The 21,254-nt window shown below is 42.9% G+C and overlaps 1 protein-coding gene across 1 annotated transcript in view; it reads right to left on the reverse strand.

Annotated features, from left to right (window-relative positions):
- The window catches only part of grm5b (glutamate receptor, metabotropic 5b), a 91,515-nt gene extending 80,752 nt beyond the window's left edge, over window positions 1-10,763 (reverse strand). Inside the window, exons 1-4 of the mRNA XM_033630342.2 lie at window positions 10,592-10,763; window positions 4,448-4,838; window positions 2,795-3,232; window positions 2,467-2,581 (exon numbers count right to left, since the gene is read on the reverse strand). Coding sequence (XP_033486233.1) covers window positions 2,467-2,581; window positions 2,795-3,232; window positions 4,448-4,621 — 727 coding nt within the window. The 5' untranslated portion in view covers window positions 4,622-4,838; window positions 10,592-10,763. The remainder of the gene's footprint in view (window positions 1-2,466; window positions 2,582-2,794; window positions 3,233-4,447; window positions 4,839-10,591) is intronic.
- Between the last annotated feature and the right edge of the window lie 10,491 nt (window positions 10,764-21,254).

A 21,254-nucleotide genomic window follows, 5' to 3' on the forward strand; every position in this document is an offset into this window, starting at 1 on the left:
TTATCTATGGCGGCTTTCTGGCACTATTATCATTGCTCTCCCCATTCTGTCTTCCTCCCCTTCTGTCCCACATCCCCGATATTTTTTCTTCCTTTCCCTCCATAAACCCTTCATTTCGTCCCCTCCTCCCTCGTCTTCCTCCCAGCCTTCCCCTCCCTCTACCCCCCTCTTCTTGTCCTCTCCCTTCATTCCTCCAATGCCCTCCCTATCCCTTTCCTCTCTTCCTTATCGCTCTCTCTCTCTTTCCTATCCCTTCCTAATTCTTTCAGTCTCCACTCTGCCACCCTCCCTCTCTCCGTGTTTGAGACTGATTGTGTTTGAGAAGGCAGCAGTCGACCTCGAGGACCAGTTCCAAGGTCAAACACGCTTGTCTGAGGAAATACAAGGACCGATACTTTCCTGACAAACACACACATTTGCACACACAGCCACAAGCACTCTCTCAAACACAAATGCCTTTACACGTACACGCTCCCTGTCTGAGATTAATAGCAGCACACTAGCAAGCTCGCACACACACGCTCATATAGATCGGTCTCGTGAGGAGACAAAAATAAATGTCACATGCAGGGTGAGGTGTCTGTCATCATTTACGTAAATGTAGACAGATTTGCAACAGTGTCTGAACGTCTGCAGAGAAATCACATTTTAAATTGGAAGAATCAGAATAAATGGTAATATAATTCTGCAAGGTTTAACGAAAGGTCTTGTGTGTAGGGTTTAGTGGGATCTAGCGGTGAGGTTGCAGAAGTGTGGCAGGCATGTAGGTGAACTACAGTGGCCGATGGAAAAAAATATCTGGACCCTATGTCGCATTGCTTATCAATACGGACTCTTAGTAATACTCTTTTTACCTATAAAGTGGTGCAAAAAATAAAGACATGGCATAAAAAGGTAGAAACATTCAACTGCTTCACTTCCAAAAATTTGACCAGTATTACAAATGACCAAAGAACTTAAGTCCTTGAGCTCCTTGGAAGCGAACAGCAACAGATAAAGAAGAAAGGTTCCTAATGTTAGCCCAGATTGATCATGTGTTAGCTATGACTGGAGACCACAGAATTTAAACATTCTGTTATGTAATGTCAAATGTAATCACATGACGCCGGCAGCTTTGTCATCATGAGGGCACTGTTAGGAATTTGAAAATGCCCGCTATGTTAGAATGAATTCATGCTACTGTACATAAATACCGATAGCAGCACCGTTTGTCCAGGAGCTCACTGGTATTTCTGTACTGACGTGTGAGGAACCTGTACCAATTTAGTGCTGGTTCTCAATACCCATCCCTAGTTAATACACACACACACACACACACACACACACATACACTTGCCCTTCATACCTCAAATACTGTTGTAAAGCCCTCAGGCAATGCCAGAGGCCAGGATCGAGTCCTCAGCGCGCGCGCGCGTGTGTGTATGTATGCGCGTGTTTATCGCTCTTTATCACACTTTCAGGTTCAACAAGCCATCTCTCGGTGGACACATGCACACACACAGACAGTGTAACTGCATTGTCCTCCAGTTCCTGTAGCTGTCACACTATCTCCCAGACGTCCAACTGACTCAACTCACCACCACCTTCAGAGTGAGTGAGTAAGTTAGTGTGTACAGTAAATCTCCACGCCTATATCAAATACATAATAATGCCAAAATCAATCATGTGTTCCAATCCTCCTGCAGGTCTCCGTGTGTTTCTCTCTTGTTATTCATCATTGGGGATTTAAGATACTTTAAACTCTGACTTCAGTGGCATCTGATGCTCTATTTTTTTTTTTTGACATGCTCTTTGGCATAATGTCCCTCTCCCTCCGTTATGCCCAGATGTTTATTTCTGGCAGTGTAGCAACCACCTGTTCTTGTGACTCCATTCATTTCCTTATCCTCAAGCAATCACCTGCTGATCCACACTGCTGTTTTTGGATACTACTGCTTCATCAACTTCTTGGCTTCTAGCTGTCTTCACCCCGGCTACAATGATTCATTTTTAAAATTATATTTACTTCAGTGACTTGAAAACTCATCTCTTAAAAAAACACTCCCTTCGGCTTTGTTGCATGTTTGCTACAACCCTCGTCTTCTAGATTCCTCTCTACCTTGACTTCCTTTTTCTTCTTGTTCTGGCGCTGAAAACACTCCTACAAAAACTCTTCTGCTTTTTCTCCTTTGCTCTTATTGTTCAAAAAGTTAAATTCTGTAAGGCATCACAATTGTCTTCACAATTGGATATTTGAGAGCAATCAAGGACTTTCTATTTGGACTAACTGGTCCATTTATTTTAAGCCACTCTGGATAAGATCCAGGTAAATAAATGTAATGAGGAGTCAAGAACGCAGTATAATGAGGCAGAGGCAGAGAGAGGATGAGAGAACACGAAAAAGGAAAAGACAAGAGTCTGTGTGTGCATGTCTGAGTTTGGAAGAGGAGTTTAAAAGTCAGAGACAGAGTGTGTGGGTGGTTGTACCTTCAGTGTGTATCGCAGACACGTAGCTCCAGTTGTATCTCTTGACAATGTCCACCATAGCTCTTGCCTGCTGGGCATCTGAAGGCACCACCCGCATAAAGTACTTATAAAGGCTCTGAAACAATGGAAATAAAATCAATGACAAGAGTTATCCAGGAGCATCTAGAACATTCAGTTCGGTAATGGATAATTCTACACAATTACATTAAAGTTACATTAAAGTAGCAATAATACATCATCTCTCTAATTGATTCCCTCTTGCATTTATGGGCCTACGTCTGTACAACTTCAGTGATGTAGAAATTTGTCTGCAAGCACATGGTCTCACCTTATCGCTGAGGTCCATACTGGTGGCAGAGTAGGCAATCTGTGGTATGTTGAACAGCTGTAGAAGGTTCTGGACTTGGATGGCAACTGAGCTCGACCCCGGTCCAATTAAACCCACAATGGGTTTTTTCCCCCGCATTGGAGTGGCAGAGGGGTCCGCACACTTCATTGTCGCTCCTCCACCTCCTCCCCCACCCCAGGCTCCTCCTCCACCCCACTCCTCGGCCTCATCGGAGGAGACAAGCGAGTCCCGTATGAACTCAATGCTCTGCTCCAGAGCCACAGCAGAGTGCCAACAGGAGTCCCGGATCTCACAGCCAAGGGAGATGTTGGGAAGGATGTGCGGGTCGGTGTTGATGCGGTCCAGTGTGTGCATCATGGCCTCCACCCTCTGGATGCCATACTGCTCTCGCACTGCGCCACACTTGCGCTCATGTACCTGTGCAGGCAGGGTGAAAGAAGACATCAAATCAAGTCTAATTGAATTGGCGTTTAGATAACACTGTCTAAATGTTGTCATTACTGATGATGGCAGTAATTATTGAGAAACATTTTCATATTTTAACCAGAGTGAATAAACAGTAAGGCACATTTTTTTTTAACTTGTGCTTTTCACACACGGGTGCTTCACTGCTGGATTAATATTGGTTTTATAGTCAAGTGGTTTCATTATAATTATGTACATTTATGCTACCTTTAATGTGTATTTTGTATATGATGTTGTCTATTTACATAGCAGGCCTATGGTGCCGTGATGTGATTATTATGTATGATTGCACTTGTATAGCACTTTTTTAGTCTCAAAGTGCTTTAACACTACATGTAACATTCACCCATTCACACATTGGTGGCCGAGGCTACCATACAAGCTGCAACCTGCTACTCAATAACCATTCACTCACACTGGCACACTGACGGAACAGCCATTGGGAGCAATTTGAGGTTCAGTATCTTGCCCAAGGACACTTTGACATGCTGGCTGGAGGAGCTGGGGATCCCACCGCCAATCTTCTGATTACTTGACGACCTGCTCTTCCTCTGAGCCACAATAAAAGCACTGACAGTTCTGAATATTACATACAATTTCTGCAAATAGATGCTCTTAAATCTTACACTAGACCTTTAAGATGGTCTCTCCCTCTGTCTTGTAAAATAAGCGGATGAAGGTCTTTGCATCTAAAAAATTTTTACCAAGAATTTTTTTGACTGTTGCAAATGTAGAAGACAGCATGCAGGAGTTCTTTGCTCTATTATGTTCACATGGCTGCCATGTTCAAAGTGTTATTTTTTTCCCTGTTTGCAATTACCTATAATGAGATGGGGGAAAAGCTTAAATGTCAGTGGGTGATTGCAGGTTCCTGGAGAAGCTAATGGAGGTTGAACGTTCATGACACAAAGAGGTACCCATTTGACAAATTGAATGTGTTCTTTGGGTCTTAATAAGCAGACTAACATCAAAACTCATCTCATATATTTTTTCTCACCATAATTTTACCTATTTTCAGTCTTAATTTCTTTAACATTTCCAAAGTGCCTCATTTAAAACTCAGCACGATTACACATTACATTACACAAGATTTACACTCGCAAAAACTGAATTCCTATGTCTACAACACACAAACCATCCTGCAGACATACACAGACACAAAATTACCTTGTCAGCAGGAGGCTGATGATGGACAGAGAACAACGCTCCAATGATGATGTCACCAGACATGTGTGCTACAACTCGCCGTTCAGACTGCGCAGAGTCAGCTTGATTAGATGCCACCCAAAAGGACAGAGATAGCAGCAGCCAAATCATCATCGTGGTCCGTTGAGGTAACATGGGAGAAGCAGATCTCAAATGTGTCGCGTAGAGCCGTCACAGGAAACTACTTGTCCGAGAAACACTTTTCCTGGCCATGGCATGAGCTCCTGGCACAGAGGAGTTTTTGAGAATGGATGATTTCAGTATATTCCTTTTTTCTGACTTGTCTTTCCGTCCTTCAGATTTCAAGGTGGGATCATCACTGCGACAGCCGAGACAGGTGCAGCATTGCAACCTGGGAAATTCAAAAGAAAATGTGGGCTAAGTCTCAATGGCTGAAACAACTTCAGGCTCCCCCAATTATAAGGTAGAGTTGGTTTCCACAGTAACAGGTGACAGACAGACATGTTCACATAAACCTGTGAGCAGAAAAGACTTTGTTAGAATTTCAACATCTCAGTTGGTGCTGGATTTCACAGGCATGCTGGCCACACTGGCTTGTTTGTATTTCAACTGCTTGATCTATTTACGTCTACATAATCACAGTCTGTAGATACAATCCCCCATCTTTGCTCAAGCTTGATAGATCTCCAGTATCACATTCTTTTGCATAAGCATTTATAATATTTGATTAAATACCACCCCAATCTTGCATATGTTATGAGTTTGATGTTGTTTATGTACTAAGATAAGTTTAGCTGATCATATTGTACGCTGTATGGCAAGATGGGGAAATGCGTTAACAAATATAACATGAGAATTTGATGTCTATTCATAAAACCTTACACAAACAGGCAAACATGCTGGAAGATTGGCACAGTCATTTGCATTAAACACAAGCATTTTGGGTAAATCAGACCATCAGTCAAGTTTAAATGAAACACATTTATATGAATGAGTTACAAAGACATCCCACTTTGTCTTTTCCGCTACTACTGCGAGGGAAAACTGTGTAAATTAAAGCTTAAACTCATATCACTCTCACTTGACACTGTGTTTGTGTGCACTCATTTCACAGCAAGTGTCAGTCTCAGCACACTTGATGGTTAATTGAAATGGGGATGCAAACTGTAATGAAATCAACATAATGACCATTGCATCGGCCATTATAGTGACCAACATAATGAGCTGTTACTGTTTGTCCTTAATGAAGCTTAATGTGATGACTAGAGAATCTGCTCTGGAACAGTACTCTTGATTTATGTAGGGAGGCTTTAGAGAGTCCAGACCAGCTTTACAGCCTTGTCCTGTTCCTCCTGATGCACAGCTCCAAATCACTGTGACTGAGCGGCGTCCCCACAGTCACCACTAGGGGTGGGACAAAATATCCATGTAGGAATATACTGTATTACTTCGCCTTGCAACACATTGCCTGGAACCACACTGGAACCAGAGTTGCCACTCTATGACTCACTCATGGTGGCACTTAACAAATGAATGAGGGTGAAGTGAACAGAAGTTAAACAGCTTGCAATGCAGAGGAAACTCAGACGAGGAAATGGGGAATGGTATGAACAGCGGGGGAAAATGAATCAGAGAGGCACCCCATCATCTGGGCCCACTTCGGCTTTTACAACACAGATGGGACAAACAAAATCGAAAGGCGACGTGATATGCAAGAACGGTTCCATGAACACAGCAAACACGATGAACACGCATAGCCACCAGGTTCATCGCTATCCTGATATTATCATGGGAAAAATGACTAATGCTAGCACATCTGTCAGTCAGCCTACAACAAATACAGGGTGTGTGTGTAGGTGTGTGTGTGTTAGAGGCACTAAGCATAAACTCTATGCACTTTTTTGTCATTTTTTGTTGTTAAAATCTGTGAAAGTGACACCACAATGCAGTGAATAAATACATAATCACTCATTTTTGCCTTCTTATTTTTTTCCTTCTTCAGTTAGTTAGATATTGTGATGTATCATAAATGACTATCTAGCAATGCATCAAGTATTGCAGAATTACATCTGTCGCTACATACTGATTTTGTATTTTTGGAGCAGTTTGTCTGCAGCTGTGGTTCCTCTGATTTATCAATTCATCTGATCAACTCTGCAACCCTGACACCCCCCAAACTGCTGCTGATGAGAAGAAAAGAAAAAAAACTTGAAGACTTTCGCTTTGCACTGCGCTCACGGACCACACAAACCACAGAATGATACAAAGGGACACAAGGAGACCCCCTTCCTGTCATCAGCTACCGCCACACATTGATTCAAATTCTGTGAGAAACACTGCCACCGTTGTCATGCAACTTATTGTGATACTTTCATATCATGACTCGCTGACTTACACTGCAATTCCCACCCCTAGTCTCCACTGTGCATAATATCAATAACACAACCACAACAGCGCATCACACCTCACAGCTGCTGTGAGGAATCTTTGGTCGTCTGACAAATTTTATACAGCACTCGCTTGTAAAACTATAACACCAACAAGGTCACATAAAACCTCAGGCAGTCCCATTTCTGTCTTTAATTTATTTTTGTTTTGGTCCTTGAAGAGTAGAGTAGTAAAAGCCATGATGAGCACCAAAAAACGCCATGAGTGTATTGTATGTCAATCCTCAAGTGTCTGCCCCTCGACTCTCACCAAATCAAACTTTGTATGTTATGGCCTGTTCTCCCACTGCTTTATTGGTATTACTTTAACACTGGCTTTGGGTGTTCTCTCTAAATTGGGCCCCCTTCCATTGTTATCATTACAGTGTGAATTGTTTTCGAGGCTGAAACAAACAATTTGGCAAAAACTGTGCATTCAGGGGTGTTTTGTATTCCCTTTGTTTTAGCACAGAAGGTAGACTATTGCATGTGCCTTGCTTTAATAAATTATAGAGCGCATCCATTTACTGTGATGACTTACAAACAGAAGTGAGGCAAAAGTGAGGAATCCCCTTTGCAAAATGTGTGCAAGTCAACCTCTAAGTGGATGATTCCAACAGACATACAGGACACATCTAGCTATGAGAAACACACCAAGCATACAGTGTTTAACAATCAGCCAAATGGGGGGACATCAGAGTCCTCCCCTGAGTAAACTTTGAAGTAGCCATCCCTACAATTTGCTTAACCTCAGAGCTACACAAATACTTTACTTCACTGCAATGGAGCAGTTTAATTGACCGTAAACAGCAGGGGATCGGGGACAGTTTAGACAGCAGAGGATGGCATCCACTGCTTATGCAAAACAAGATCAAGGTCGTGACAGAGATGTTGGTGGTTAGCTGAATTGGGGGAAGGGGGGGAGAGAAGTGAAGGTGGACTGTAGGGAAATATAGGAATAGAGGATGAGAGGGAGCAAACAGATGCATTGGATGAAAAGACAGAATGAGGGGAGGATGGGGAGAGAAGAATAAAGAGGGAGAGGTGGGGAAGAGAGAGCACAGAGAAAGAGGTAGAGGAGGAGAGATAAAGCCAGAGAGGAAGATAAGAAAGGAGACTGAGGAAGGAGGAGAGAGTGATAAAAAAAGAGGCATCAAGGGACAGAGAGTCTCCGAGAACGTAATTAACATGACAGTGTCAGGATGGCAACAGGGCTAACTGCTGCTCCAATAATGAACAAATCAAACAAAACTCAGCTCGCTCTCACACACACACACACACACACACACACTCTGTCTCTACCGATGACGCAATGGTGTTTCTGTCTGACATTCTCCAGCTATATCTACTGGCTTATAAATGTAAAGAGTACAAATATCATTTTTAAGCTCTCCTCACTTGGAATTGCACTCAGGTGAGACAAATTCCCACTCACCCAAAATCATTTCACCACACTGTTCTCCCTCCCTGAGACAAGCCACGGTTTCATTTGCAATCCTCCAGTGTGCCTCTCTCACACACTCAGTCACATACATGCTGCGTCTCTCTGTCACGCTCCCCCTCTGTGTCTCTCTCTTGTTGCGTAGGCCTAACTGTAGCCGAAAGGAAAAGAAAATCAAATCCTCATTCCCTAAACAAACATCTCGCACACGCCATTAGGCATTTGTATCTCTAGTTCTATACAAACTACGCACAAGGGCATTATAAAACCTTCCAAATCAACTTTAACGCAAACACAAACAGATGACATGGGCAGACACAAACATTGGCCCTCCCTCTTTGTCTTGCTTTAATTCAATGAGTTTCATTAGTGCTGACACACTGTTTTATGTGTTGAGAAAGCATTTAATTTACTGCGCATTAAACAGGGACAATAACAATTACAATTTAAAATAATCCCTTGCACGCAAACACATTTATTTGCTCTGTCTTGTCCTGTATGACGCACAGACATTTGTGTTTGTAATGGAGCAGGGGGGGCAGCGTCTGGAGTTTTCAGAACACACTGTTGCTCTTTTCATCATCCGAGCAACTAAACATGGAAAGTAACAACCTATTGAAACAGGTTATTTGCCACACACAAGACACAAATGTGCTAATGGCAAATGCAGGCATCTTGAATACTCTACAATGATGGATTTGCATTCACCAACATTATCTTAAGAGTGAGCAGGACCTTTATCACCCTCTTGAAACCTAGGAATAAATGAAGTACCAGCACATGAGCATATTAGTTTGAGTTTAACAGGCACATCTTTACACAATGCAGTATGCCCATGTCTTACTGTGAATATAAGACATACCACCTTCTGGTCACAGAGGAAAACTCAGGGGCATGACTGTTCATCAGAAACCCCACCAACTCAAATTATTTGCTGGCAACTAAATTGGGTCATACTGCCTTTTTGGTTGTGTACACAACTTAAGGAAGCAGTAATATTTTGGGAAGCTTCAGTTACTCAGGGAAAGCTTTTTGCTGAGTGGGCATGTGACGATGTGTTTCCATGCACCTCCCGAGTGAGCAGAGGCACAATATTTTGCACCTGAGCCCCAGGAAACAAGGTGTTTCAGCATGTTTTAAAAAGTTTAATGGTTTATTTTGATCATCACTAACTGCTGCTGTGTTTCTGGAAATATCTTAGTGCCACTAGGAGCTGTTCTGGTGCTCAGACCTGGGACGCCAATGCTCGCAATAGTCAGATTTATATCTCTTGTGTGTCAAATATATTTTTCAGGTTTGACCTTATGGGCCAATAAAGGACAGGAGGATGTCAAACAGCATCCAAATCGCTCTGATACAAATTCAGTATACGAATAAAAAAGATGCCTACATCAGACAGTCAACAATAAGTCATGCACTGTTGACTTCATGCTGCCTCCCTATGGGAGTCTTGCACAGTCTGCAGGTATAGTCATTGTCAGGGAGTACTAACACAGTAATGACTTTACCTGCTGCAGCGGCTCATCAGACAAGGTGTGACACAGCTGCGCCTGCTTCACTCTCCCAAACAAGCTCTGACCTTAAATCACTTCATCCTGCAATGTTTCAACAGGGACTTGCAGCCCACACTGGTACCCTCCTCAATCGTCGATTTTCAGCGACCTCATTGTACATTACATTTTTCTCTATTATGGGTTCGCTGATGTTCCTTGGGTGTCCTTATTAAAAAGGAATGCATTGATTGATGTGATGTTTCTGTATAACCTTAGTCACTGACACAAGCGTCTGGTCACAAACTGCCTCTCTCCAAGGAGATAGAGGATCCAGAGACAACAACAATGACTGGCGCAGCGCTGCATCCGTCAACCGCAATGGGAGATCAGAGTCCATCATTTGCACTGAATCAAACACACACACACACACACGATTTTTTTTTCCTACAAGCGAATGGTGCAAAGCATGACAGAGACACCGTCTGAAATGAACATGGCCACAGCATGCCGGGGCTCTGATCACTCTGTCTTATTGGCATCTCCTATTCATCAATGCAACTGGCTGCTCTTTTTTAAACTAGGTTACGGGATATAACGCAAGGATAACTAGTCCAGATGCAACTGCATGCAAGTCATGTTATGCATACTGCAAGAACAATAGGTAGGCAAATAACAAAGTGCGACAAAATAATCACTCTGAGCAGAATATTGAGTAGGGCAGACGGGATAAGTCTCTGAAGAAACACGGTGCTCTCTCATTGCGCGTATCTTTCTGTAACCTTACCTTATAGGAATCTGAATGTCTCTCTGGCGTCACCACCACGGTCCCGCTTGATAATTAGGTTGCAAGTTACTGTCACTCAGTAAAGATACAGCCTATAATGTGTAGTCCAATGTCAAACACGCCGGAGCTGCCTCTGATTGCTGTGCAGCCTCCGAGCTCCCTCCGTTTTCCAGTCACGCACACCTGAGCCTGTCTCCAAACACCTCTCTCCTTCATCCCACCCCTTTCCCTCTCCTCCGCTCCTCCTCTCCCCAGCCCCTCCGCTCATCTCTGTCTCCACACACACCCCCATCCCCGCTCATCCATCCCTTTCCAAGTCCCCATCGCTGTGAATTCGTCCTAATATAGTCCATTTCCTCCTAATTCTCCTTCTCTGACTCTTTAAAAACACCTTTTCATTTAACTCCTCTCCTCTCCTGTCCTCCCTTTGTGATGATGGGGTGAAAAATGAGGAGCTAGCAGACTTGTTATCATCAAGTCTACTTCTGCGATGCTGAACCTCAACCTAATATTACCTTTATAACAGCATCACACCTGTACCGGGTTAGAGCGTGATTCAGCCAATCAGAGCTGAGTTCTTGCCACTTCCTCTCCTGTTCTGTCCAATCTCTAAATATTTAAATTCAAAATGTGATTTCCTGGCATGAACACAGCATCTTGTTGCAAAAGGATGCCAACTGTAGGCTATATTAAGTCGCACCAAGAGGGAACAACAGACAGATGGATACGTGCAGAGACACACAGTGAAAACTCTGCAGCCTGGTCAAACCGAGTGTATTGATTTGTGTGACTAGTGTCTTCTCCTCTCTATCCTGCTCTATCCCTCTGCACACGCTTTTCCCATTTCTCTCGTGTGCAGCCCTCTCCGCCTGTCTGTTCTCTGGTGGTCCCTCTGCCTCTCTGCGTAAAATCCTGCACCCAAAGCGCCTTTAATTTAATCAGAAAAAAATGACTTATGCAGTGCAAAAACATGCAGCTGCAGTTCTTCTTATAGCCTAATGTTTGGATTAAAGGTGCTGTCTGCATCTCTCCCCCCGCTCTCTCTGATCAAATAGACATCAGAGGTGACACTGTGGGCTGGGATAACGACGCAGCGGAGGAGATCGATAACATTTGAAGTTTCATAGCGGTCACAGGAGTAAAGAGCCATTAACCTATACAGCTTCGCCTGGCGTTCACTTGAAAGACCCACAGAGATCAAATCATTAAAGATAAAAAATCGATGCAAATCTAATGGAAACATCCCGCTCCCCTGCAAACGTCTCCAGCCATATAACACTGGCTGCCACTGCCAGCAGCGACGGTCTGCTCAGGTTTTGCACGAACATAGACTTGTTTGTGTTTTTAAGGGCATGGTAACTTTTAATTACATTAAAGTTTTATAATTCTTTTTATATAAGACTTGAGTCGTTTTGTAAATGCTGTTTTGGATAGGCTATGAAAAACACATCTTTCCTTCTCTTGCGTTTTACTCAACTCTAGGGAATCTGTTTATGTGACTTGCTCTAAATGGGCTAAACTATATTCCCATGCAAAATAAAATAAAAAGTGATACAGCACCGTCCACTAATGTTACATAAATCTTGCAGCAGAAGGAATTATAGGAGATTAAAAATACCATGTGTCGCCATCAGCTCTCAGTGAGTAGCCAGAAGACACCTTTTCTCAAGGGAATATTACAGAAGTGATTTTAATGGGTTTAATACACGTGCCTGTGATAAAAGCGGGTATCTGAATCTGGAGAAACCCCTTAATGTTTGAGATGCATTGCCTACATGAACTTGATGCTCGTGAGAAATCAATGCATGAGACCATTTCAGTACAATTTCTCTCCACGAGTGGAAAACAGGAGAAGTTACATACCTTTGCTTGCAGGACAGGTGAATGCTCCCAGAGAAACACAGCATCCCTTACGCGTCCATCAGCGCATCATGGTGTCGGTGGGTAATCTACTTTTTCACTATGGCAACAAATGAACCCCCCCTCTGTCCTCGCGCTCTCTCCGCCGCGCCACGCGCTCCAATGAGGAGGCTCCGCTCGCGTCACAGGTCATCCACCCTCTCTCGCGCGCGCTCTCACTAACTCTCTCCCCCTCTCTCTCTCGATATCACACCTACCTCCAAGATACCATCTGGAGATAGATACTGATAGAGAGTAGCCCGGGAGGGAGAGTGAGAGATGGAGGGAGAGACGGGGGGGAGAGGGGGGTATGGGATAGAAGGGGCTTTAGAGCTTGGCTATGACAAGGCTTGGATTAATTTGCCAGCCAAATGCATTTGGGATTAGTAGACCATTAAAAGAGCATAGACACAGACACACATGCACGCTACTGCAAAAAAATTTACACACTGTCTTTCACACACACACACACACACACACATGCAGGCTGGATATGGCTTTAGCTGATGCAGTGATAGCCTAACCCTGACCTCTATCTCTCTCAGTCTCTCTGAGGGCTAACAGGCAAACCAGTGCACACACACACACACACACACACACACACACACAATTTCACAAAAGTGTGCTACAGTGTGTCTGCTTGTAAAAATAATGTGTTGATGTAGTAGACATATATGCCACATTTTGGGTTTTCAAGAGCCAGAACAAAGTAAGTAAATATCTCAATCAAAGTCAAAGCTCAATTGACCTTTAGCTTAGCCCCGCCCCTTTCTGATGGTCAGACAGCGCCCGGTCCCAGTCCGAGGTCATTGAAATCTGACGCCTGGCCTGGGCAATGACTTGCAGTGTCAGAAACCAATGAAAAAAGGCCTCCTTTGACACGGCTGGTTGCCGTTAGTTTAATCTGCCCGGTGGTGTCAGGGGGAAACACAGTGGGACAAGGATGAATGTTATGGTGGCGTAAGTCCGAGTAGGACAACTGGGCGGGTGGGTCCAACAAACACTGACTTTCACCCGCCAGAGCAGTGTTCGCATCCTGTAAGACTCCCTGTTCTTTTTTCCTAAACCTTCCCATGTGCTTTCGTTGTTGAAGGAAAAAAAAAACATCAATTTGTGGTGTTGTGTCGACGTAGTGCGTTTATTTTGAAAGATTCCTGTGAAAATGGAAGCGTATTGTGAACGAAGACAATGCATGTAACAGGCAGAACTTGACACGGCCTCCCAGAACGTCAACAACCAATTCACCCAGGGTACCTTGCACCTTGTATGTGAACGTGAAAAGTCCGTGACCAAACGTCAATATGTGACGATGTTGGAGTGAGAATGCGTTGTCCAACAAGCGTCCGACAGAGTAAGCATGGAGCCCACACTGTAGCCAACTGCACTCCCTGAAGAAATATCATCATATTTTTGGAAAAATTAAACAGTGATTCCAGAGAGAAGCAGACAGAGGGGTCTACAGTCTGTGTTTGAAGGATATATCCAGGATGTCAAACTGACTCAGCAACAACAGGTTAAAAAGACAAAGACAGTTAGAAGCTAAAGCCGAACTATAGGCTACAGATCACAGTGTAAAAGTGAACCACCACATCACTGCTGATCGCCACACAAGACAATGAATATAAAGGGAAACTTTGCTGATATTGAACCAGCTGTGTGGCTTAGCCCCTGTGCTGCTGCCAGCACCCAGACCTCCTCTGCTGGACAGGCAGGGATCTCTGGGGGAAGTCAAACAACATTCATCTGCGCACACTGTGATGACACACAGCTGGTTGAATATCAGCAAGTTTCCCTGCTTCCCTTCACTGGTTCCTGTACAGCAGGATCTGTATTTTTTTCACTGTTAGTAATCATTAAAAAGCAAAAGCAGCATGTGTATACATTCAGTAGGCTAAATCTTCAGTAGCTAGCTAGCTAACCCTACACTTTTCAGGGTTTGATTTTGAGAAACGTATATATATTCGAAGAAACGTATATCTTTTTCCAACCTCTCCAGGTAACAAGTATCATTAATACACGACGTGCCCCAGACACAACATTTAGCTCCAAATCCACAAAACCAGCCTGAAAATGAAGGAAATCTAAAACGACTGCATTAGAGTCAATGGAGCACAGCTGTGTTGTTATCAGACCCTGGTCTGAGCCGACGAAATGCTACTTTATGATTGGCCTGCGTTCAGGGATGGGCTTAGCGAATGGTCAATTACCAATCCTGCAAAACAGGCAACTACCAAAGGACCCTCAGGGGCCCCATGGACCCTAGGGTGACTTTGTGGCAGTTCATTTTTTGGTAATATGATTTGGACTCTGAGGCAACAAGTGCATTATTATCCCTATTTTACTATGAGGTCTAGTGAAAGGACCATGTGTCAGAACGTTCCGCTTGCCTGTTGTATGTCCTTTAATAAATTTGCATTTCATCAGCTTTTAACCAAATGAAGTTAGAGAACATTTAGGACTCAATAAGGGGCCCCCAGCTAAATCTTCACCCCAGGGCTCACTGGTGGGTTAATCCAATACTAAAACTGCCGAAAGTAAAAAACAAAACAGTTACAGCACATAATTTGTCCAGCAATATTTTGTTGTGATGAAAATCAGACTGGTGTGGTTTTGGAAGAAGACACAGGATATGTTGAAACCACAACGTCGGTATAGTTAATTGCAGCTAAATAACCATGTGAGATGATATTCCATAAATTAAAGGCATTAAAGGGAAACCATGGCATTTTTCAAGCTGGACCCTATTTTCCTATGTTTCTACATCTAAGTGGCCAATGGAGACTGCAATGGAGGCTGCAATATAATCCCTGTGGGCAGTTGTGCACTGCAGTTTACATTCTTTGAAAGTACTTGTTTTTGCCACTGTCAGGTTCAGATTGATATGAGATGTGTCTGACAACATTACAGAAAGGACCCCACAGAGAAATGAAATGTTTTTCCATACCTTTCGCTGATCCTGTCTGTTTGTTACGGTGACCAAGTCTCAAGCTGTTGTCATTCAAATACACTGCAAAACACTGCAACAAGAAACACAAAAGGACCCATGTAGACTGTTTATGTTAGGGACTGTATAGTACACTGGTGACATCACAAATTCACAGAAATCCCGACAGCTTGTTTAAAGGCACAGCTTCTGAACACAAACTGTCATTTATCATTTATTTGACACCTATACCTGTTTTATCTTTTAAAAGATAGGGACTTGGGTTGGGAACCGGAGGGACGCAGATTTAAGTCCCTGTCCGGACCAAATATGGCGTGTGGACTGGTAGCTGGAGAGGTGCCAGTTCACCTCCTGGGCACTGCCAAGGTGCCCTTGAGCAAGGTACCTAACCCCCAACTGCTCAGGGCGTCTGACCATGGGCAGCCCCCTCATTCTGACATCTCTGCATTTAATGCATGTATAGGTCGTGTTTGTGCATGTGTGTGTATTTCAGGCCTGTGTGTCTGTGAATACAGTGGAAAAATAAATTGAATTTCCCCTCGGGGATTAATAACGCATATCTTCTTCTTCTTCTAATGGACATAAATTGAAGGTGCACAACTGCCCACAGGGATTATTTCAGCTTGTTTTGCCTCTCTCAGTACTGGATCAGTTTCGAAGACTGTTGTCTCCATTTGTTACTTAGACCCAAAGTCATGGGAAAATAGGGTCCAGGTTCAAAAGTATTGAAGTTTCCCTTTAAGCTGGATCCTCTGAAAGGACACAGTCCACAAAGGCAGGTGCCTCAGGGGATCTGATGGCCAAACTGCTCGTGTCCTTCCTCGTGTAATCTAAAAAACCAATCTCGTCGGAACCCGGTATCTGTTTATAGAGATTACACAGGGACTAAACCTAAGTATGCATTTCAGCAGCTGCCTTAAAATCCTAAACTCATGTATCCTCCTGAGACCCAAACTGTTGTTTGGTATGTATATTCATTTTTTTCCTAGCTATTTGGGATTAGCCGGAACTAATAAGTACAAAAAACTAAACATTGTTAACAATGATAAATTCCCAATGCCCTAAAATGAGACAATAATAAGGTCCCAATGTCCTTCAACAAGCTGATGATAAATTCCCTGCATCTTCAAACAAGTACTGTTTAATTAACAGCGTCTCAACTTGTTACTGTTGCTAAAATTGACAAAGTTTGTACGGCATATCAAACGACAAACATTATTAATCATAAATAATCAAGTTTCAACCATGAAATGTTATCAGGTTTTGGACCTGGTCCACTTTTCTGTCGCGATCAGCTGCAGACTGACTTGGCAGAGATGGCTGCCATCTTGTTTTTTCATGGATTAATGTATTGTGGTCTTACTGCCTCTAGATGCCAGCCAAAAATGTCCACAAACAAGGACAACAGGTCTAATTTAAGTAGAATGAAGTATCCACTAAGGTCAAGTAAACCCCAAATATAATGTAGACACAGGGTCTCAGGAGGGTCTTCAATCAAAACAGCAAACAAAGAAGAACATATCAGTTAAATCAGGCAAGTTTCACGGCGATTCCACGACACAGTATCTGAGCTTACAGTGCAAGTTCTAACGTTTCAGTTTATCACATAATGGAAAACTGGTCAGCAATGTACCAGCCTTTGATAGTGGTGAATGTATCTGTATATATCTGTAAATATACTTGTGGCTTCCACCCATATAGCCATGTAACTTCCACGTCTGTGGCGTTCTCTCATCAACATCACAGTTAGGCTGCTAACAAGAACACTGACTGGTTTCAAATACTCACACCTTTTTTGTTGATCAAGATTATGTCATGCATTAACCACTGACTCCTGACCACATGAATACAACACATGGTGTGCAATCACTCGAATGCACCATTAAATGACTGGCTGGCCCGCAGTGGATTATAGGATACTGATGGTGGCAGTGATTCACCAGCTGTGTGCTGCAGATTCAGGAAAAGTTGGCATTCCTTGGATGGCACAGCTTTGTTGATGCATTGTGACACATTGGGTGTTAAGCTGCAGACTTTAGAGGATCCAGTCTCTAATAATCCTTCATCTGCTCATATGTCCCCGCTTTAGGCCAAAATGAGCACTCATTATAATCTTAGAAGCTGGACCCGACCTTACAGATCTCTATCTGGTGAGCTGTCTATCAGAGTATCTCCCTCAGATGGATCCTTGCACATGTGTTTTTAAGAACCTCCCTGATCACTCAGACATCAACAATATACAGAGAGCTTCTGACCGCTGTTGCATCACATCGTGTCCTTGATTTTCTAAATAGGGCTGTTTAGGACGGATGAAACACCAGAATGATCTGGGGTCACATTTCCATGGCAACCCCTCGCTGCTGTAGTAAAACAGAAAATCAACAAGCAGCCAATGGATCAGCTTGATTTTGTCTCACATGGAGCCAGTCACCCTCTCTTTCTCCCCCCGCAAACTTTGGTCAGTAGGCACATAAATATTGAAACGTGACAGAGCAGAGTGTGCTGAATGGTGAAGAATTGGATTGAGAGGTATGACATGAAAACTATCCAGTTACCACACTGACTGTGCTTCATCTGACACTGACACTGTTAAGCAGAGTGTGTGGGCTACAGCGGAGTGCATCATATAGTGACAGGTCCCCTGGTTACAAGAAAATAAGATTACGGTGACACAACAAGGACATCCTATGAAACACACCTGTATTCTCTGTGTGTCTGTGTAGCTATGTACAAGTGTGCAGCACACACATCTAAACATCCATAGGGTAAAATTATCTTTTTTCACCACCCGCCTCCACAAATCACAAGCACAACAGAGTCAGTGTCACAGTCGGCAAATCAATTATTCAATGGCATTTCAAAATAACAGTGGATACCCATGGTTGCCATAGACACATAGCTGATTTACAGGGTTGTCACTCGTCTGTGATATTCCCACTCTAAGTAGGACAAATAGAGGAAAAAAAAAAACTACAACCGCATTATGCCAACGGAGAAACGAGGACGTCAGTTATGAAACATTCAGTCTCATGTTATGTGATTCCCCTTTCATTAAATAAGTGAAGATTGAGGTTTTAATGTCATTTATATGTTTTAATTGAACTAAACAATACGATTGTGGCATGTGGTGAACATTCACCTTTTTGGCATTTAGTTCCAAATAAGCCATGATCATGATTTACATTCAAGCCTTCTTAAAAAAAATGTAAAACATCTGAAATATGATTTGAAAAACTTTCCCAGTTGGTTGAAATAATGCCACACTGTCACAATTTTCATGTGACACTTTGACACAAAAGGCAGATCTGCACCTACTTCAGCATTATGCAACTCAACTTGGCAAAAATATTGAAACTAGTTGAAACACACTGTAATCAAGTGGAAAAGTCTTACGTCATTGCCAGATTTGTAATTAAAAAATGGAGAAGCCCGCCAGAGCAGATGCAGGTTTAGTATGTAATATAACATAACACTGTGTTTATAGTTTATTTAGCTCATTTTTAAGGTGAGAAATGCAAATTTGATGCACTTTGAGGAAAGGAGTTTGTCCTCAGATCCTGTGGCAGGCTGTTCCAGAGTCTGGGTGCATACAAACTAAAAGCAGCCTCAATGTCGATGTTAACTGTCAGCACAGGTTGACAAGCTGTCATGGTGTCTCTGAGTACCAGGACGCCCTGATAATAAGGACAGCACACAGACTGGGGATGCTGCAGCTGTGTGTGAATTTATACCTCGCAGAAGTGAAATAACAAAATCTATCTATCTATCTATCTATCTATCTATCTGTTTATGTTAGGGCTGCAACTAATGGTTATGATAGATAGATAGATAGATAGATAGATAGATAGATAGATAGATGTTTTCTTTGTATTCAATCTGGTTATTTTCTCAATTAATTGACTTATTGTTTTGTTGACAGACTGTCACAAAATTGGCATTACAGTATTTCCACAGCCTAGGATAATGGGTGTCATTTTGTGTGATCAAAAGGGGAAAACCCAAATATATTCAGGTTACTTTTACAGGAAAAAAACAGGGAATACTCACATTTGAGAAGCTGGAGCAAGGGAAATTGTGTTGTTTTTGCTTTGAAATGAATTAAATGATTAACAGGTGAGCAGTAAGGGTTGCGTATAGATTTTCAGTTGATCAACTAATTGATTAATCTCATTTGTAGATCTGCCTGCCTCAGTCGCTGTCCAGATGCAGATGAGGAGCATGGGGTCAAAGGTCAGTAGGTCATACCCCCTGATCCTGAGCCACACACACACCCATACACACCCACATGATCAACACTTACAGAGAGTTACACCAACACTTTTCTCCTCCCATCACTCCTGTCCTGTGAGCCAGCCATCCGCCTGTTAAAGATTTTTCATAGAGTACAAAGCCAGTTAGGTACAGTTCCACCTCTTTCCAAATTTGAAAAGCAATGTTCCTATTTTCAATCACATTTTCTAGCGAAGAGACAAATTGTCTCCTTGGGCAACGAGGTGCAAATTATGTCTCTCCCCTGTAGTAGAAACTAGGAAGATTTGTCTTTCATCTGGCGGCAGGGTGGATTTTAATATGAATAAGCTTTGTGAACTGAAAAAAAAAAAGTCACATAACCATATGAAACACCACCAGCTGGTCAGATCATCAGTGTTCTCCCTTCTCTCCTGTCTCATTACAGCTGATGAGCAGGAAACAAACTGCGTGCTGCGACAGGCAGTCACCCTGTGGTGCGCCTCTGTTCCAGGCAACAAAGGGGTCATGCTGCCCTCTTGTGTCTGGTTGGGACAAAAGAAGAAGAGATTTATGAGAAATCTTTACTTGATGTCACGTGGTTGTTGAAATATTTAGGAGTTACTGGGGTGAACTGCTGTAACTTGAGAGCTTTAAAGCAGGTGAAATTCTCAGTGAGTTCAAAGAAAATGTTCTCTCTTTTACACACACACACACACACACACACACACTGTCTGTCTCTCTCTCTCAGAGCAGCCCTGCGGACAGGTTTATCCTGTGATGGTCATTCCTGTGCGCTCCACTGCATTCCTGCAGCGGGATAAGCTGCACCCCGTGCCAGGCTATGGCAGCATGTGACCGGCTTGTGATCCTGAGGTTTGCGCAGATGACCTTCTGCCCCGGGCTCGACTGTATTAGTCTGCCTACCAGAGGAGACAAAGCATATGAGGGGGAAAACTCACTTTCATTCACTATCTTACTCGTAGTCTCCACATATTGTACATTCTTGTATTGTGCGGATGATCGTCACGCTGCAACATGTGGTACAGATGATGAGGACACTGTGAAAGAGTCTGTTATATTGTTATAGAATGGGCTACTTGTGATAAAATGTTTCAGGAAGTATTCTGTAACTTTGTTATACATTTGTTACACGTATATTAAATATATTATATTGAATGATACAAATAGCATTTATAACAAATGCATTATCAAGGGCGTATGTTTCGTTTTAACCCTGGGGGGGGGGAAGACGACGACGACGACATCAAATTTCCTCCCCCAGGAAACACTTATTTTCCTGCCTGCTGTTGAATTTTTATGCACCAGTTTGTTCATTTTCTGCATCAATTTATGGTGGAAATGTATTTAATTTAGTGAAAATAAAATTCCTGTTCTACGTTTAGAAGGGCTTGGAGTTTGCATTTTCTCCCTGTGTACTCCGGCTTCCTCCCACAGTCCAAAGACATGCAGATTAGGTTAATTGGCGACTCTAAATTGGCCATAGGTGTGAATGTGAGTGTGACTGGTTGTCCATCTCTACGTGTACTTTAACATTGGCATGATACACACCCAGTTGCCGTTACAGTTTAA

Source organism: Epinephelus lanceolatus, chromosome 4 (assembly GCF_041903045.1).
Source record: "Epinephelus lanceolatus isolate andai-2023 chromosome 4, ASM4190304v1, whole genome shotgun sequence".
Lineage (NCBI taxonomy): Eukaryota > Metazoa > Chordata > Actinopteri > Perciformes > Serranidae > Epinephelus > Epinephelus lanceolatus.